The 21,309-nt window shown below is 38.2% G+C and overlaps 1 protein-coding gene across 2 annotated transcripts in view; it reads left to right on the forward strand.

The window, feature by feature from the left end:
- The window catches only part of LOC149207048 (calmodulin-binding protein 60 D-like), a 165,527-nt gene that overhangs the window by 54,368 nt on the left and 89,850 nt on the right, over positions 1 to 21,309 (forward strand). For both annotated transcript variants that reach the window (XM_089395661.1, XM_089395660.1), the window contains 2 exons: positions 5,008 to 5,060; positions 5,227 to 5,720. In XM_089395661.1, the coding sequence (XP_089251787.1) occupies positions 5,008 to 5,060; positions 5,227 to 5,720 (547 nt within the window). The remainder of the gene's footprint in view (positions 1 to 5,007; positions 5,061 to 5,226; positions 5,721 to 21,309) is intronic.

Genomic DNA, 21,309 nt, shown 5'->3' on the forward strand with positions numbered 1-21,309 from the left:
AGATTAGACTCTAGAGTATTAGACTTTAGTGTTATGAATTTGAACTTTTTTTGTCTTACTCTTCCTATTTCAGTGTGTAGTTGGTGGTGGCTAGGTGGCCTATTTTGTAAACATTGTTATTTGAATTTTGTTCATGGCTCATGTTGACAGTTGCTCACTTGCTAGATAAGTTATTTTAATGTTTTATGGTTTTATTTTCTTAATGTCTACTTTCCATTAGATGCTTAGGATTTTGGTACTTTCTACCTTCTATTTGTTACTTTTCCAGAGTTCTGTGCTTAGCACAACCACTTACACAAATTCTTCTTCAATTAACAATCACTTCATTCAATATATTCAATCTTCCAATGACAGTAAGCAATTTTAGATAGAACATTAATCCAAATGCACAATAGAAGACAACCAAGAACAAGAACAAGAACAAGAACAAGAACAAGAGAGACACCAGATTTGGTCAAAGACTAGGGAAAAACCCCACAAGGGGGAAACCCTTTCAAAATCCTTCTTCTATTAGATTGTCATCAAATGTTCAGCAGAGAGATACAATGATCCAATTCATCAACAATGAGTCAAAGATCATCAACTTTGACTATCCAAACCAACCAATCAATATTCAGTCAAAGATGAGCCAACAAGTCAAATGTGATCCAAAGTCTGCAAATCTGATCAAAGTCAACAGCAGCAGCAGCAGCAGCAGCGCTAATCAGTCAACGGTCAACAGTCAACAGTTCTCCAAATCAGCTCAGTCAAGGCTCAATAGTCAAAGGTTGCAGCCTTCTTTGCTGGTGAAATTCCAGTCAAAACAGTCCCAAAACCTATGTTACCGGATCCGTCAACCTTGGGGGCTGGATTCGCGGATCCCCGGATCTGATCCGGATCCGGATCCGGATTCGCTTGGATACGCCTAGGAACCGGTTTAAAAATGTTTCCTTCGCCATAACACGCATCCCGGTGTTTAAACTACAGTTCGTGTGATTTTTGGTTTTTTACAATACAAATAAAAGCCTTTCTCTGTTTGTATTCGCTGAATTCCAGTCTTTTTGTTCACAGGAGAAATTCTTCCCCAATTAATACCTACCTTAAAACCTGGCTTGTAAATGGATCCGGTGTGTTGCTTGTACCCACCACTGCGGGGCACCCTCGTTGGGTCCTACCGGCACCAATAGAACATATCAGTATTGGACAAAAAGAGTGTTAAAACTCTGGTTCAGGCTTCAGCGCTATAACCCATCTTTGTTGATATCATGTTCACTGTATTAAACACATTCAGCGCTATAACCCAACATTGATGTTTTCTTTCCATCGCACAACATAAGTTAGAAATATAGTCAAATACTATTTGTATAAAAAATCAGGGCCAAAAAATTAATGTTTTGGAGATTATTCACGCGGACAAATGTCGCAACTCAACTTCTAGGAATAGCAAAGAAGGGTAGTATTAATAACTATATAATTTATAAACATATTAAAATGATAGTATAGATATCCTATAAAAAATTAAATTTATAATACTATAGTTTATAGGATTATATAAAGCAAAATAGAATCTGCCTCTTTCCTGAGTTTGACCGAGAGTTAAATGACCCACCTAATATTCAACCCAGCTAAGACACAGCCATTAGCGCACCCAACAACAAATCACGTTTTTATTAATGGTTAAGATGGCGGGTGGAGAATGACTCCACATTAAGTCCACTGTGTTGTTTCATGGCTCGTGAACTCTCCCATTTGTTTTAGGCATCTCGCATGACCCCGCATTATATATATTAATTAAGCTTTATTATATTTTAAAGTTACTTTTTATATTTAGATATTAATTAAACTTTATTATATTTTAAAGTTACTTTTTATATTTATATATTAATTAAACTTTATTATATTTTAAAGTTACTTTTTATATTTATATATTAATTAAACTTTATGATATTTTAAAGTTACTTTTTACATTTATATTTATACCGTTCAAAATTTATAATTTATAATTATTATAAACTTGTCTTTTAAAAATTATAATTTAAAATTAAGTTCTATTACTTATATTATAATTTGTGTTGCAGGATAAATAGAAATATTAAAATTTATATATTTATAAAATTAAATATATTAATTTATTGTATCATATATTTAAAATATATATTAAATATTATACAAGTTATACATTTAAAATTTTGTATTTTTACAAGTTGTAATTTTTTTGACTAGCTACTGTTTATCTTCTCCGAAAGTAAGTAAACATATTAATGGCTCAAGGTCTAGAGGCATCTTGCAAGTTTGCAAGTCACCCTTATTACAAACCACACACAACTTACAAATTATTTTTAGAGGTGGTCAATTTTGTCTACACATAATGATGTAGCGACATGTTGAGGTCTTCAGATTGTACCAATAGAGGTTAGACTAGTGACCATAAATATTGTAGCCTTTTACCTACCATGGAAAATATTTATATACTATATATACCTGCCGTTTCCCCGCCGTATCCGGATCCTGGCTTTTAAAAAATCTGATGGATCCGTATCCGGATCCGCATCCGGATCCGTATCCGGATCCGAATCCTGGTAACTTAGCCCAAAACAGTGCCTCCAAATCTGGTCAAAGTCAAACTTTGACCTGTGGAAACCCTATATCTGCAATTTTGGTCAATGCTGGTCAATGTGCCCTGAAAGAGTTCGGTCAACCTCCCAGTCAAGTCGGCCTTCCAAACAGATCAGAAAATCAAAGTCAAACCAAGCTCCAAGTCCAAAAAGTCAATGCTGGTCAAAGTCCCAAAACAGAAGATAAATTCGGCCAACAGAAAATCCCTCTTTCTCCTTTGCACGTGTGAAGATGAACCTGCAATTTCAGAGCTGTACAAACCAATCCAAGAGAAGAATGAGTTGTGTGATGATGCTCCAAAGTGATGTGACATGTGGTCTATTTATATGTGTCTCAAGAGGTTGAATTAGCTTGCCCAGGCCGACTTGTACTTTTGTGCACGTGTGTTTCTCATTAAAAATAATATTTTTCCTTGACCAAATTAAATTCTTCCAAGGGCTAGAAGGGGCTTCTTTGGATGAAGAAGGCTTCCCAGTGGAGGGAATTTGTCCTTGGGGTGCCAAATTAACACTATTATCTATGATATGCTTAAAAATTGATGTATGTTTGTAATTGCTAGAGTCTAAATGGTTGATGCTCCAATAATTAGTCGTTGATGTACAATGGATACTGTAGCTATCTTGATTTATGTGCAAATATAAATATTTTCATATCTTCTACAACTAATTTGGTATTTTGGATGTTTTTTTGGAATATATATATATATGCTTCTGAGACGTTTCACTTCCAATGATTTTTGGAAAATGACGCATCTGATGCTTTGCTTCCAAGTTCCAAAATACATCCTGCTTCATGCAACCTTGAACCCACCCCTTTTTAACAAAGACCAATGTAAATATTCATAATTTCATCAGTGAAAAAGAAACATTTTCTACAAAAATATGTCATGGAAGTTATCAGGAAAAATTCGATAGCTTTTAGTTGGCGTTTATTTCAGAGATGTTGGTTTTCTCTAAATTTACCTAATAATTAACTAGCCATAGGCATTTTCTGAGAGGAACCACAATGTTGGAGCTAATGGGCTGCTTTTCTGGAGGAGATAATAGAGATTCCAAAAATTGTTTTGAATTGTACTTTAGTCTAAAAGAAAAAAGAGAGTGCGTTATTCAATTGGTTGTATTTGTTTAATCCAAATACTTGCATGAAAGGCTAAATTGTAACATTATTCATCTTCTTCCTGTTGTACAACTATCAAAATTAAGTAGTCTATTCATGAAAAGTTTGAACAAGTCAATTATTCAATTATTTACAGTAAAATTATGTACCAAGCCCAGAGAGTATGAATTTACAACACCTCAAGTATATTGTTGTTGAAAAGACTTTAACATGTCCATTTCAAAAATATCCACAAACATTGGATAACAATAGAGACAAACTCTTGAACAATAAGTCCTCCCTGGTCTCTATCAGGTGGAGAGAACATGTCATCACTTAATTTCTCTTCTCAGTAAAGCCATTGGATAACTTGGAATTACAATGCATTGGGGCATATTTGATCTAACAGCATGATTCCATGTCCAGTCAATTTTGTGGCCAAATATATATCGATTTTTTTCCTTTTCGTCTTCTACTATTCATAAATATCAATTTTCTTTTATGCGAAGAACTGTTAGTGTGATAAGTATTACCAGTTTTTGATGTCCAGATTCATTGGAATCAAATAAAGACCATTTTATGGGCAGGAAGGTTTTGGAAGTAATAATTTATGTTTAAATCTGCTAGCATTGCCACTATTTTCATGTAGCTGTATTTTGCTCCACGGTGATGAAGATAGATAAAGGCTAATGGAAAGGGAGCAAAAAAAATATTAAAACATGTTAGCATGAAACAGTGGAATGTTCTGAAAAATGGTTTTTAAATGTATGGTTTGCCTTCTATATTTAAATTGTATCTTTTAAGTTTTTATCAGCCAGGATGGTGAATTGTAGTCAATTCTTTAAATATGATTCTCTATATTATTAAAAATCATTTAAATGAAAGTTAATCCAAAGTCTGCAACCCTAGGTCCCATAAACTAATCATCTGTTTGATGATTGCTAGCGTTGTGCTTTTAGAATGTTGCTTCCTGGCTAGTACAAGTAAACATTTGTAACATTCTCCTCCATCCCTGGGAGAAACTTTGCTGTCTGTGAGCAACTATGTATTCTTATGCAACCATGGAAGTGTGTTCAGCTGTTTGAGAGTAAAGTATGAAACGTCTCCAGTTGGTAAATCTACATCTAAGTATTTTGGATGGATATGGATGTAGATTTTGAAAAATATCTATATCACTGTTTTATCATGCTTTTCTCTGAAGGGCCAAAAGTTATCCCCTTTTTCTTCGTATGTGGCTACTATACACAAGGTTGCTGCACAATTGCTTGTTTGTTTACTGGTAAAATCAAATTTTATGTTATATTATGTCTGTTTCAGGTAAATGAGGAGATTGAGCGAGCATTAGAAAAGCATGTGCCTGCCAAAATTCAGTATGATTCTATGCTAATCTCAAATACTTTGAATGAAGTGACACTTCGATAGGAGGTGTCACAAAACTAAATTTCTTTCACATGGTTTTGTTTTCCATAGGAAGTGATGAGTCACGTGTGTTAGATTCAATACTTGTCTACTTATTTCCTGTTCTCACTTGTTTAGATCTTCAACAAGACAAATAAATGAATCTGCATCAGGAAACTTGCAGTTGCAGTTTAGGAACAAGCTATCTCTGCCTATTTTCACAGGCAGTAGAATAGAAGGGGAGCAGTGTTGCCCTATTCAAGTAGTACTTGTAGATGTATCTACAGGACAAATTATTACTTCAGGATCTGAATCCTCCACAAAAGTGGAAATCGTTGTTCTTGAAGGTGACTTTGAAGGAGATGAAGAGGAGGATTGGACTGACAAAGAATTTGATAGTCATGTTGTGCGAGAGAGGGAGGGGAAACGGCCACTTCTCACTGGGGACCTGCTTATAAATCTAAAAGAAGGTGTTGGGGTCCTGGGGGAGTTGACTTTTACTGATAACTCTAGCTGGATAAGGAGCAGGAAATTCAGACTTGGAGCCAGAGTAGCAGCAGGATGCGGCAGTGGGATTAAGATTAGAGAAGCAAAGACAGGGGCCTTCACTGTTAAGGATCACCGTGGAGAATGTAAGTGCCACTTTTCAATCTCAATTTTTCTATAAGTTTAAAGTCTTAAACTTTTATGTAATCACTCTGGATTTTTTCTGTGAGGTTGTTTTAGTTGTAGATTCATGAATAACACTACAACTTGTAGTTGGATCTCACAAATTCTGTTTTATGTCTTTCCCAGTAACCTTCCCAATGTTCCTTGCAAAAAAGAACTGATCTCAAGGTTTTGCAGGTCTACATAGGAACTGTTGCAAATCCGGAAATAAAACCTTAGGCATATGTGTTGAGCATCCTCTGATGTGAATAAAGTTATAAACATACCAAACGTCCTTTTAAGTTGCATGCACATATAGAGTTTGTATAGAATGAAATTTTGTATTATGTTTTCTTTCTTGTAAAGTCAATGAGGCATGGATGTGTTCTTAATGGATCCAGTTAATTGAGTTACTGTACTGAAATACATTCAAATTTCAGACAGATTTGTTCTTCTGTATATAAATATGGTATCCTTTGTAAAGTGTACTTGCAAACTTACATCTGAGTTAGTTTGTTGGATCCTGCTATTGTAAAAGAAATGAGTTCATAGATATGTACATTTATATAGAAATAAATTTGTTGGAACTTAGAATGTTATACATCCTGCTCAGATATCTCTGACTAGTTGTTCATCCATCAAAGTGAAAACCTCGAGTGAGGGCATGAAGCATGCCAATCGACAAACCTCCCTTCTGAGTGGAACTCACATGGTGAGGGCCACTAGATGTCTATTGCCATTATGCATGTGTCTGGAAATCACATGGTCCTGTCTCACTAATCTGTGGCTCTACATGCTAATGTGATCATCAACACCTGTGTGAAGTGGAAGAATGTTCGGTAACCTTATGGTACTTAATTATATGCAGGTCTCTTGTAAAGTTGTATGATTCCAGTCATATGTTTATGTGCAATTCATTCATATGATAGCAGTCATGCTCTTGTATATGTTAGTCATATTTATTTATGCAGGTTATGTTAACTTTTGGGGTTACTATGAAAATGTTTACACCATTTTTGGGGTGCTTCATGAGATTTGGGGTATATGGTGTATGCTTAGCTCTAGGATGATTTGAGATGCATTGGCTTACGAGAGATAGTACTTGATGGATGTGCATATTTGAGATAGCTTGCTTGGTGGATGCTTGAACTCAAATGGTTACTGGCTTAGTATTCTTTACTTAGGCATTGGAGTTCTTTTGAGAGTTTGCTGGATGCCCTTCATTGGGCCCCCATGGAGAATGCACTTGCTTGGAGAGCAATGTACACAAGATGAGGAGTCTCATGTAACTTGAAGTAGCGCATACGGCCTTAGTCAGCGTGTAGCAGCTTGGGTTTGTGTTCAGAGGATTGGAGAAAGCTCAGAGATGCTTGAGGTTTCAATAGTATCTTTGCAAGGGTAGCTTACCTAGTGGAGTACATTACGTAGGAAGATTGACGGAGTTCATGAGGCTTGCGATGGAGGGATGTGGACTATTCTTGTGTAGCTACATCACTTTGGAGCCATTATTGTGCACAACATCACCTTATAGCATGACACATTTACTTTAGAGTGTAGCATCTTACTTGTGTTGGTCTATAGGTGGTCATTCTAGGTTGCTTGTAAGGACTAAAGCCCTGTTTGTATTGTTGCCCTCCCTTACCTCTCACATAAATAGAGGAAGGAGAGGTCTTTCCATTCATGTATGTTCATTCACTCACTTGTATTCACTCTTGTAACAAGATGTGACTTAGAGATGAGTGCGCACTAGCCTCCCTCTCTAGAGTATTCACATGTGCTTAATCTCTCTGTCTCTTTTGAGTTGATAGGGTTTCTTGGTCTTCTTGGAGTATCTTGGAGGTATAGGGTTAGGGTTTATCCCTTGGAGATTGGAGATTAGCGTTTTGTGATTAAACGGAAACCCCAGGTTGGAATTGTGAAGAAGAGGAATGTATGTGTGTGTGAGATTTTTGCATAGTGCATCTTTTGGTTGGTAGGGTTTTGTTGATTTGCCAGTGCTAGGGTTTGGAGAGCTTGGAGAACTTGTACTAGCCTTGAAAGAAGGCAATGGTATGTACATGTACTTCATCTTGATCATATTAATGAGGTTTTTAGCTGTCCAAACTTGTGCAATCTGCAAATTTGATTTTCAGCTATATATGTTTTTTATGCATTGTTATTTACAGCCACATGTCTTGTTGATTTGACATAATTAAAGTGACAATTGTTAAGTGATTTGACATCTATGTGAAGAATACAAAGGGCTGATTTTACTGCTGTCATACCACAGTTGTTCTGCTGTTATTACTGCTGTAAGAGAGTATTTTCAGATCTGGTTATTGGCTGGTAAGCTTCCCTAAAATGGCTGCAAATTATCCATCTAGTTTCGTATATTTTCTCCTTCAATTGCTGGGAAGTTTGGGCTGTTTGAAAGCGAAACATTGTACACTTTCTGCTGCTGTTTTGTACCTTGTTTTACTTCAGCTCTAAGGTTGAAAATTGAGAATGTTAAGATCTGAGATACCACCTAGGTTGAAGATGAAATTATTGTTTTACATATAATTTTGAATTCCAAGGAATTTCCACAAGTGATGCATATGGTGTGAGTTATATTTTTTATGCAGGTCACTAGAACGTTGCCAACTATACTGTTTATAAGAATGTTGAGGCAGAACTAGCAAAAGCTTAGAATGATTATTTAGTTCCTAAGTACACATCATAGGTATTAAATATTAATCTATTATTATTTCTTTGTATTCTGTATCATGCACACATTTACGCACCATCTCTATAGTTAGTGGAGTAGAGTAGGTTGCACATTTCAAGATGTAAATGATTGCATCAAAGATTGTTATACACTAATAGAGGCCACATGGCTCTCTCATGCAAAATCACTTTTCCTACTAAAGGGAGCTCTTCTTATTATTTTTTGATAATTCAACTGTTTATTCTTTGGAGAAACTTTGTGGTGTCTTCAATTGACTCATAAAGTTTCATTCAAATGTTTTTCATCTTTCACATTAGATCTTTATATCTTTACTTATTGTTGCTAGCCTAGGTCTAGGAGCAGCTATGGCATTCCTACTTTGAGCAACTTTGTGGTCTCTTCAATTCATTAAATATTTTTGACCAATGCTTCTCACCTTTCACATTGGATATTTATCATTACTTGTTGTTGCTAGCTTGGATCTAGGAGCTGCTACGACATTACTGCTTTATCTTACACTGGTCATACCCTTTTATTCTCATTGATGTACTTTTTTGGTCGTCAAATGATCTCAGTTTGGTCTCCCCTCCCTCGACAAAGCTGAAAAATCACCAAAAAGGGAGCCCTTTGCATCTCACTAGATCATTTATCTCTTACAAAGTTCGCTGTTCTATTTTGAATGAGCTGCCTTTTCCATTTCGTTTAATGCCGATTGTGAAAATTCCTAAACCTGGAATCCCTACTGCAACAAACTGATGTTACTTCTCCTACTTGTTAATCCATACAAGTTATTTACTGTGTTCTATGGTAAATATCGAAGTAAATACAACTGCAGCATTCACTATTTTAAAAATAATATGCCAAAACAAGAAACTGAACAAGAAAGAGATACAACACACATCTACACAGTTATTTTTGGACAAATGTCCCTAGAAAAACCCAATGCAGGAAAACCAGTGCAGCAACTCTGAGGGTTTTATTATTATGCAATAGTAATTCTTAGTACAATTCGTTGGATGCCCAACTGGCTATCTAATACAAAGAGAAACTGGACAAAACAAATAGTGAGATGATCTCACCCTGTCACTGGAAGAATCTGATCTCGCTGAAAGAGGCTCTGTGTCCCTTTTGCATTAGCTTTTGCGCAGAATTGTGTCACCCCTATGCAGTTTTTGCGTCACCTTTGCAGGGGATTGCGCTGCTCTTCCTCTAGATCCTCTGCTGCCCAGAAATTTCAATTTCCAGCCTCCCAGTCTCACACCTTGACTCCTGGCTTCTGAAACTCGATTGCCTCAGCAGGAATCCAATCTCCCTCTAGGCTCTGTGCTGCCACTGCGTCAGCTCTGCGTGGGCCAACGCCAACCTCTCTCTAGACATCGTTTTGCCCTCTCTGCCTTGTACTCTCCGACCCAAGAAAACTTCCCTCTTCCGGATACTATCTCTGCCCCTCACTACAAAAGCTCACTTCAAATTTCTCACTGACAGCTGATCTACTTCAGAAATTCGATCTTCTGAACTGTGTGTGTGTGTATTCTCCAAGTGCCCATCAAGTCTTCTCTTATAATCCTCTCGTCGATCAATCAACGACCCAGATTAGATTCTAATCAATGAATAGGATCATATTGACTTGATCTCCGCCTTCTTCTAGAAGGTACATCCACAATTTAGATTAATACCCATTAATTATTTTAATTTCCTAAGTTTAGACTTAGGGTCCCATTAAAAATAATTAATTATTTTAATAAAACTGTCTCCAGGTGGAATTCCCAAAACGATGTCTGGGTATTGGAGAATGCATGTGTCTAACCCTCCTTGCAAATTTTGAGACTTAGAGCACATCCGATGTTACTGGAAATCAACACTCCCTCTTAGCAAGGAATGTGCTCTAGCAATGCAACTTGCTGAAGCATCACTTTGTTCTGTAACATCTCCTTTTGCGCTGCTGATGTCTGACATCCTGCCCACCAACTACTGTGCAAATGTTGCATCTGTGCTGCTGCTGACCTTGCCACTGTCAACACTGCATCCATACTGCAACTCCCTCTCAATTCTGCATTTGTGTTGCTGCTGGCACTGCCACTGCCAACTGCCCCTGCATTGCAACCTTCTCCAATTGTTGCTGCTACAACATCAACATCGGAAAAGCATCCCAAATTACTGAACTAGTGTTCAATATGATGTAACTCGTCGCTGGAGTCTGACTGCTGCTAGTCTCTACACTGACCCTTTGAAGCCTCTGCCCTGATGCTGACCTCTGCTCTGTGTCATCTGCACTGCTGCCAACTCTTCTTTGTGTTGCTCAGTCTCTGGCATTACTAGCCTCTGCAACTGTCACTTTGGCATTCCTTTGCACCAACTGACACTGGTCCATCTTGATACATATGATTTTGGGCTCCTGTAGCAAGGAATTGACTCGAGAGGTGGGCTCCTCAAGGATCTTGCCCATTTGTAGCTCTTTCAAACTACAACTCTAAATCAGCGCACCTCTCTCCTGGAGCTATCTCAGCTGTCATGGCAAACTCATCGTCCTCGACCTTCACGGCTGCAACCTTCGGATCATGCTTCTCATCTTTGTCCTTCCTCCTGCGAGGACACTGTGTTGCGTAGTGACCATTTCACCACACATGAAGCATTTAATCTTCGAAACGTCCTTCTTTCGCTTCCACTGCTCCTGCTACCCCTTAGATGTGAGGGCTGCATTCTCATCCTCCTCTTTGGGCTTCGACCCACTGCTGCTACTTCTGTCAAGTTTACACTTGACCAAGTTCCTCCTCAAATCCTCTTGCTTGAGAGCTGCCTACATCTCATCCCAGTTTGGCAAAATCGCCCTGCCCAGGATGCTTTGGACAAAGACTTGCCACTCCTCTGAGACTGAATTGAGGGCTAGTCTAACGATCTCAGATCCTTGAGGTGTCGACCCCATAACTGCTAACTCATCCTGGGTCTCCTGAAGCTTTGTGCGGAATGGATCAATGTGCTCCCCCTTCTGCATCTGCGTAGATCTCATCTTCTGCTCCAAGTACATCTTCCACTGCTCGGAAGATCCTTGATACAACGTCGATAATGCATCCCGCATCTCTTTGGCAGTATTTTTGCCAGCTATGTGACAGACTATATGATCCTTCACTCTGTCGAGGATCATTCTTTTTGTATTCGCCATTGCTCCCTTGTACTTCTTGAGTTGATTTGGATCTGTGGGTTCAGTTGACAGACTATATGATCCTTCACCCTGTCGGGGATCATTCTTTTTGTCTTCGCCATTTCTCCCTTGTACTTCTTGAGTTAATCTGGATATGTGGGTTCAGCTACCACGCTGTTGACGTAGACTTTGAGAAAATGCTCATCCAGAAGGCATGACATCCTTGCCTTTCAGATCACATAGTTGGATGCCCCATCCAACCTATCCTGATCTCTCAGTCCACTAGCTGCCATCTTTGCCAAATAGAAAGTCGAATGACCTCCTCTCTCCTCTGCGCTCTTGCTGGGCTAGCCTACACACTCCTTGTTGGAGTCAATAGATCTGCTGCCCCTTGCTGCTGCTCAGCTGATGAGAATTTAGAATTCTTGGCTGGAAGTCCTCTGGGAAGAATTCCCTCAACTGTGTCTCTCTCTTCCCTCTGACGTCTTTCTGCCCAGCAACTGCCTGCAGAAAACTACGTCCCACCAGAAAAACCTCTTCATTGAAGCTTCTGCTGCGCTGCTCCCTTTGTTGTTGACAAATCTCGATCTGGCAATCTTACCTCTTTGTCGACTCACTTAGAGAGAGATTTACCGCGAAAATCTTGCCCTCCTGGCCTGACTGCGCAAACCCTCTAGGGATTCGAATTGCTACCTCTACAGGAATTTTGAACTCCCTTCCTCCTGCAGCGCTAGGTTTTTCGGCTCTGTTCTTCTTGCTTCACCTGCAACTCTGATACCATGTGAAAATTCCTAAACCTGGAATCCCTACTGCAACAAACTAATGTTACTTCTCCTACTTGTTAATCCATACAAGTTATTTACTATGTTCTACGGTAAATATCGAAGTAAATACAACTGCAACATTCACTATTTTAAAAATAATATGCCGAAACAAGAAACTAAACAAGAAAGAGATACAACACGCATCTACACAGTTATTTTTGGACAAATGTCCCCTTTAAAACCTAATGCGGGAAAACTAATGCAACAACTCTGAGGGTTTTATTATTATGTAGTAGTAATTCTGAGTTCAATTCGTTGGATGCCCAATTGACTATCTGATACAGAGAGAAATTGGACAAAACAAATAGTGAGATGATCTCACCTTGTCATTGGAAGAATCTGATCCCGATCTCGCTGAAAGAAGCTCTGCATCCCTTCTGCGTCAGCCTCTGCGCAGAACTGCATCACCCCTACATAATTTCTACATCACCTCTGCTAGGGACTATGCTGCTTTTCCTCCAGATCCTCCGCTGCCCAAAAACTTCGATTCCCGGCCTCTTGGTCTCACATCCTGGCTCTCGGCTTCTGAAACTTGATTTCCTCAGTAGGAATTCGATCACCCTCTAGGCTCTGTGCTGCCACTGCGTCAGCTCTGCGTGGGCCAGCATCAACCTCTCTCTGGACGTTGTTCTGCCTTCTCTGCCCTGTAATCTCCGACCTAGGAAACTTCCCTCTTCTGGATACTATTTTTTATTTATTTTATTTTCCACAGAAAATCAGGTGAGATCCTCTCGAAGGGACCACACCACTTGGCCAAATTAATCCATGCCTAACCCTTAGAGCATCGAGGAGAATTGAACCTGTGACCTCCCAATGGTAAGGTGCTTTTAGCAATGGGACCTCGACCAATTGAGCTAACCCTTGGGGCTTGATCAAAGACTAATACTAAAAGTGATGCTCAGATAATAAACATTCAAGAAGAATCATCAGAAGAGGAGTCACAAGATCAAGCTACAGTTGTTCTAACAAGTTTGCCAATCACTCCTTTTTCAAATGTTGAAGATATAACACAGTCACCCGTATCTTCTACCTCTCAGATGGGAACACAACATAATATTTTTGCAGATACAGGGAGATCAAGAAGAAGAATGAAGCATTGAAGGCTTCAACATATTCAAAATTCTGGAAATAGACTGCTACCACTCAACACAGGTTGCTGTCTGCATTTGACACAGAAAAGGGATAGTTTCAATTAGCTTTCCTAGAACCTACAATTCCAGTCCCCAGAAGTGCAAAAGACTACAAAGCTTCAATATTTTCTGTTGATACCAAAAAGGTTCATGCAATCGATCAAATCGATTTGCATAAGCAAGCAGGTGAGATGATTTATTCAACACTGACTAGTTCAACCATGGCTGCCTCAAAGTTGCAAGCCTCTCTGAATAATATGCATTCACAATTGAAGATAGAACGAATGTCTTCTCTGGCCAAAGACACTAGAACTAAAGCTTTAGAAGATTTAATAATCAAACTAGGATATGATCCTAGTAATGTCAAGGCAATCGAGGAGATAATTAAAAATAAAAATGCAGATATTCAAGCCCTTAGGAAACAACTTAAACTTCCAACCACAAAGCACCCTCAGGCCAAAGAAGTAACCAATCTGGAAATAGAGAAAGAAAAGCTGTTCAAATTAATAGTTGAATAGAATATTCAAATCCAGAAGATGGAAAAGGACATGGAAGCACTGTTGAAGGAAAATGAACAGTTGGCAGCAACAGGTACATCAACACAACAGGAAGTACAACAAACAACACAAGCATCAACTTCAGATTCTTTTGAGAAGCTAGTCCAAGCTTTGGGAGAATTATCATTAACAAATAAGGAAAATGAGAAGTTAATGGCAACACTCTCAAAGATGGAGGAAAACAAGATAAAAGCAGATAATGCATACCTAACAGAGGTGCAAAAGAACTTCAAACTGACACAACAAATTCAAAAGTATGAGAATCAATCTCTAACAGCTCAGATGTTGGCAGAGGCCAAAAGGAGTATATGGCATAATATAAATGCAAATATCACAGAATTATGGTCATCCATTCAGATCATATTTGAGCAGGAGGAGTTAGTGCAGAATGTCAAGGCAACAATTGAACAAACAAAGATTGAAATAGAGCACAGACCAATAGAAGCAAATAGAATTATTAAAATGTTGAATTCTAAAACTAAGGAAGAGCTTGAAGAACTCCAGATTCAAGACAGAACAGGCACAGTGATGGAAGTAAAAAGAGTATTAACAAAGAAGAACCTCATGATACAGTTGGAGAATAAGTGCAAAGAATTGGAGTTACAGGTAAAAATATTTAACAAAAAATTTAATGTATTGCAGGAAAAGGGACTTCCAGCTTTGAAAGCCTCTAATGGAAAATTGATTCCATTGGAGAACTATTAAGACCAGTTATGCAACATAGCTGCAAATGCGTCCAAATTCACCAAGGTCAGAGGGACGATAACTGGAGAGATTTTCCTAGAAGGACTACAACACCACCTCTACATTCAGTGTGAAGTCCACCTTCTATTTCTCATTAAGCCAACTTTTCAGACATATATAGAGGTAGATGAGAAATTTCAAAGCATGATAAATTTCTCCATTCCTAGTGAAGAGCGGTGGGATAAATTGCTGGAGCTCTTTGAATAAGGGTAAACAAGAATCCTACAAATTGGGGAGCGGGCGAACATAAAAAGTACAAAAGTAGCAACTGTCAGCAATAATTCTCCTCTAATTCTGAACAGAGCATAAAAAATAGTCCAAATTTCCTATTACTTTGTTCTATTTTTGAAATATCTACATTATTTCAATAGATTTTATTTTGTAATAAATTTTGTTTTGAAGTCCGAAATAATTCGAGACAGACTCTATAAATATTTTGTAAAAAGATTTAGAAAGGGTTGGATAATGTATGAAGAAAAGAGCTCTACCTTGATGTAAGCTGTGGATTTTTACTTGAAGTAATCAATTTCAAAAATACAGAGGCAGTTTTGTTCCAGGATTCTTGTGTCAAACAAATGGTGATGTTTATCCTCATGTTGATTTGTTCTTCTTTCTAAGTTTTCATATGGATTTCCCTTCCTGATTGTTGCAAGAAGATTAAGAGCTGAATTTACTTATTGTACTCTGCTCTGGCTTGTTTAAACAATCTTAATGTTTTCCTTTTGAGATTAAATATAAAATTCATTTGAGTATGCTTTATATTTAATTGATCATCTGCTTATCATCTCAGCCACACCATAAAATATCTTAAGATCCAGGAGTTTGCCTACCTCGCCCTGTTTCAGCTACTTTGTTAATTTGTGATTGATTACCGAGAATTTTAATGACTCCATGCCCAATGGACTTTTCTTGCATTTTACAACCAAAATTTTGAAAAATCTATCTCAAACTTTAATATCTAGCCTAAGACCTTGAAAGCAGAAATTAAATCATACAGAGAGAGTCCTCTCTGAAGCTGGAAGGGCTAGATCCCAACTTTGAAAGTGGTTTGTGGTTACCTCTGCAGTTTTTCTTTTTAGCCTAGGAAAATTACAGAGTGCTAACAAGTACCATCTTCAAGATCACTTTCAATGTGTTCATCTTTATATTCCAAAAAGGATTCTTGTTGTTGCTCATGAAATTTTTCTTCATCACAACCTTGTCTCTTTCATCAATACAAGGATCAACATTTATAGGGGTGATGTTTTCCTTTAGATGACAATGCTCTTCTTCAACTTCTTTAGCATAATTAAGGAGGTCCTCCTTTTGGAGAGAACAATGAAGTCTTGAAGGACAAGTTCGAAGTGACACATTAGTCCCCAATACTTAATAAATTCTTCAATGAATACCTCAATAGAAAGGATGCTTGTAGGTCTGCAATAATGCTTAAGCAAGTCTTTTTGATCATCCCCAAAGGAATTAATGAAGAATATCATGAGAGCATCCTCATGAACCATGTTGATCTCTGAAGTATACTTGATAAATTTGACAACATGATTCACAGTTGAAGAAGGATCACCATTAAATTTTGGGACTTTCATCATAGAATTTGTATCCCACCGATTTGGATATCCAGGAATATCTTTAACATCCAATGTAGGGTATTTATCCTACCGATTTGGATATTCAGAAATATCCTTGGCATCCAAAGTAGGGTACATATCATGTAGATCCCAAGGACCTGTTGCCTTGAGTTTTGCATAGCAACCAAATGGGGAGTTGCCAAGGTGAATTTAAAATGCCTTAAAGGATGCTTGCTTCACCCTACAAGCATTGAAATATTGAAGCTCAATGAAGAACTAGGGATTTTTATTTCCAGTGGAGTCACAAAAAGATATATTTTGTTGATCCCCAAAAAGATCTTTAATTGAAATGTGATTCATTCACTGTTTAGAAAGTGTTACTGCATGATTTAAAAACACCATTAAATACAATAAGCATGAAGAATTGTTAAGCATTCTGCAGCATATTAGAACAACAAACCATGAGAAGAAAAGTGATGCAAGAGAATATTAACCGAGTTCGGCTATCTTCAAGCCTACATCTTCGGGCCTAGTCTTCAGTGGGGAGGCCTCTATATTAGAAATTCAAAGCCAAAAAAGTACATCAAAGTTACATCAACAAGATACCTGGTTGGTCCAGTTGTGTTCTGCTCGACCTCAGAAATCTGACGCAATGACGACTTAGAAAAAGACCTTTTACATCTCCCGGAATAAGCCTTCAAAATTCCGCCTCCAAATCTCCAATGCTACACTAAAAAAAACTCTCATATCCTTTCCATGGCATAACATTACCATATTTATAATGTTTTGGTAACCAAAAATATCCTTGTGTAACCACTTTACATTAATAATCCTTATCACTCCAAAATAATCTCACATTAATTCTCCACCATATCCATTTCTAACAAAATCAAACTAAATATCACAACCATATGCATACAATCCTTATCACTCCACCGCATATAACATATACATTGGGTTTTAATGTTTCGGTGGCGAATTAACCATATGGCAAACCTTCGGATCCACTCCTCCCAACCATATACTTTAAACATTATAACTAACATTCGAATATACATGAACCTTGTTATCACGTGGATAGCAAATAAGGTTGGAGGATTAATGTTGTGCTGGTGGTCGATAAATATGGAGGAGTTTATTTATGGTATGGCGGATAGAATGGAGGCAGAGATATGATATGGAGTGGAGTATAGCATAAACATGGCATAAATCGTTATCATGGCTCCCAATTCTCAGTGGTTTCATTGACATGGTTTCCAACTCCGCACCATGCTATACCATACATGATATTTATTGCATAGTGTTAACATATGCATATTATCCATGGTCGTGTTTAACTTTATGTAATATTCCAATCATATATATGCGTTCAACCTTATGTAATATTCCCACCATATATGCGTTCAACCTTATGTTGCCATGGTTTTAAAGTTGGTTTTTAATTTATATATAATGCACCATATTTTTAATATATGGTGTATATATATATATAGTTTTAGTTTTTATATAATGCATTTAAATATAGATTTTAATGCACCATAATAAAAATCACTTTTAATGTCACCATATATATTCAATTTCACCATGCACCAATTGGAGATATTACCACTGTAACGAAGCTGGAGATCTACCACTGAGCTGAACCTGTACTTTTGCCATGTGTCGAGTAGTAAAACATTGTTTCGTCACAAACTTCCACAAGCAATTCCTCATTCATTTGGAGGTCAAATGCACCTGTTCAAGTTGTGTTGGAGTCGTTTCTGCGAGCTCTACGCAATGGCACTGCTTCCACCTGAATCTAGTAACTTGAATTTTAGGATTTTTCTAGATCTTTGATCAATTTCGGATCATTTGTTGTTTGAGATATTCTCTTCAAGAAACGATAAAGCTAAATCTTCAGATTACAGGGAAGTTGACTCAATTCCTCATTAGCAACAACACCAAAAATGTTGTCTCAAAATCTAGTAGGTGTTGTAGAGGGGTACCCGAGAAGGAAAGCATTCGACCAAGTGACAACAATGAGGTAATGGCCCATTGTCACCATAGCCAGTTCCCTTTGCTCTTTATGGATTTTCACCAATGGGAGGAGTCTCGGTATAAGGTCACCTACAAGGGATATTCTAGGCTTAGAGGTTTGAGGAGACACAATAGGCTTCCAAAGGTTGGCTTAACTTAACTGTAAGGTTCAAACAATGATGAAGAGGCAATTCGCAATCCTTAGAAAGACCAATCTAGGGCACATTAGACCTAGGGTTTGAGTGATAGCATGCAAAATGGAATATCCTAAGGTCAAGATACCAAGGAAAAGGTTTCAAGCAATGAGTATTAGCAATCCAATGGAGTATGAAACCTTCAACAAGCCCTCAAGTTGAAACTTAACCAGACTAGGGTTTCTCGTAGGGCATAATATCTAGGGGAAGAGAAATCAAGGTGAAAAAGGATGAATTAGCCACCAAGGAGTTTGATTTTGAGACAACCAAGTGTGCCCTTGATGTTGAATCCTTCTAATAGAAAAATTCCCTTTTTAGATGATTATGCTCCAAGCCCTAATTGAGCTGCTTATCCTTAAGAGGGTCGAAAACAGAGATATAAGGAGAGCAAAATTCAATTTGTCAATGAAATAAAGCTTGATCACCAAAATGACAAGGCCAGTGCCTAGTCCTTGGATTGATGGAGGCTATGGGTTTTAAATATTAGCTAAATCTTGCAAAGGAGTAAGGATGTTTTGATGCCCTAGCACAAAACCCTAGCTATTATATTTGTGAGGGATCAAAGACACTTGGGAGAGCTATAACAAGAGTTCACCAAGGGGATTATCATTCACATTCCATACATGAATAATGCATGCAATTAGTATATCTAGATTCTATACAATTAGTCTTCAATAATCAATGGTGCAATAGGAAAACCCTAGATAACCATTATATTCCATACATTAGACATAAAAGAAAAAAATCTTCAATAACAAAGCTCACTTACATGATGAAATGCATGAATAATCCACTATGGATCAAAGATAACTTCTCCAAGGACAAGAAAGTAGCTCCAATATGCAAAGTACTCCATAGATGACATCTCTCCAAAGATACAAGAGGCCGAAAATCTCCTAAGGAGGGCCGAAATGGTCCAAGTGATGATGATGAAATGAAACGATCCTCTCCTCTATTTATATGAGGAAGACAAGCTCTAATATTAGCCTAAAAGACCCAAGATACAAGTTTAAACACTAAACATGCTTGGGTTACAAGCCAACCCACTAGCTCTCATCATAAATGCTCAAACGAGCCCACACGTGTGAGCTGATTCTAGGGCTAATGTCATGCATAAAATGGCCTCCAAATGCCATGTCCAACTGTTAGGAGGTGCCAAATGTGATGTAAAAGCATGTAAAAATCATAATTTGAAAGTTGGACCTCAAATCCAATTGAATTGCTCCCCGTGGTCCAAAAATCCAGCGAGGGCAACACAAAGTGGTCTCTATGGGTCTCCAAATGCTCAAAGTGTTCAGTTTTGTTGTAACGTTGAGGGATTTCTTGGTGCTACTAGTCCACCCAAGTCTCAAAAGGTGATAACCACCCTCATTTGGGCCCTAGATCAGTTGCCATTTCTCAATTGGTGTTAAGGCCAGCTGGGGGGATGCTGGGTGTTGGTAAGATTAATTGTCTTTGAAATAGGATCAATTAACATGTTGATGGTGTTGGACCCGCCAACATGTCAGGGGATATCCTCGGTAAGAAGTCCCAACTAGACCTTAGACCATTTGGTGTAGGAGTCCTAGCAGTGGGTCGTACGGTATCGCCTTGACCATGGTTGCGCACAGAGGCAAGTAAGATGTCCTTGTTGGTAGCAAGGGTGTGACATATGTGGCAAGTCAAGGAAGGTGCATGAGTGGTTCTAACACACGAAGGGTGAGGTGAGTGCGCCCCTTGGAAACCTGTGAAAGCACGGAGTTAAGAAGGGAACACACGAGCAAAGATGCATCACAAACTGGAAGGCAAGTAAGCTAGCAATCCAAAGTGATGGTTAAACCAACAACACATTTCAGTAAGATTCATACATACATACATAGGAAATCCATGCATGCATAAGCAAACAGATACATATATTATTTAGAGTAAACAAGATAGCTGAAATACAATATGACAAGCACGATTTGTGTGTGAGATTGATCTTCAATGCATACAGATGAGTGATGAGGAGCCTTGGCTGTTTCAACATTTTCCTGATCGGAAGTGAAAGCAACCTCATGACAGCGAGGGCTTGACATAACCATCAAGTTGGGCTGAAGTGCCTCGACTGTCTGACGGGTTTCGACTTCGTTGATAGATAGATCATCATAAATAGGTGGCTTTGAAAATCAATTGCGATAGAATCATCATCGTGATCGAATACGTGAGTAAATAGATCACGACAGCCAAGATCAACAAAATCAATGATTTCATCGGCATCCTCATGATCTGATGAATCAAACAGAGGAGTAGATGAGAAGCAGACAAATTCACCCTTTGTGTTTCCGGAAAAAGCAGATGAGAAATCAAGTGGATTTTCAATGAATAATTTATCCTCTTCGTTGTTGGATGATGGACTGACATCTGGTGTGTTCTGCGAATGATCAACAATGGGTGCATCCGTAGACGGAGATACACATGCGAAATCATGGATGATAGAATCACCAAAGATGTCAGGAAAGAATGGAGGAGGCTTGGATGGAAGGGAGTCATCCTTCGCCGAGGATTGATGCTCAAGCTCCCAGTCATACTCTTCATGAATGACAACGCATGTTGGTTGTGCAACACCAACTCTGTCGATGGCTTGATCCTCGTTCACAACAAGTGTAGAGTCCGGAATGGAAGAACACAAGACAATGTCATCTGGAGGATCATCCAAGTACAAAGATGGAGGTTGAGGTACAAAATACATGTGAGAACCCA

This window comes from Pinus tabuliformis, chromosome 1_2 (assembly GCF_031772625.1).
Source record: "Pinus tabuliformis cultivar Carrire ecotype Pingquan chromosome 1_2, CPIR1, whole genome shotgun sequence".
Lineage (NCBI taxonomy): Eukaryota > Viridiplantae > Streptophyta > Pinopsida > Pinales > Pinaceae > Pinus > Pinus tabuliformis.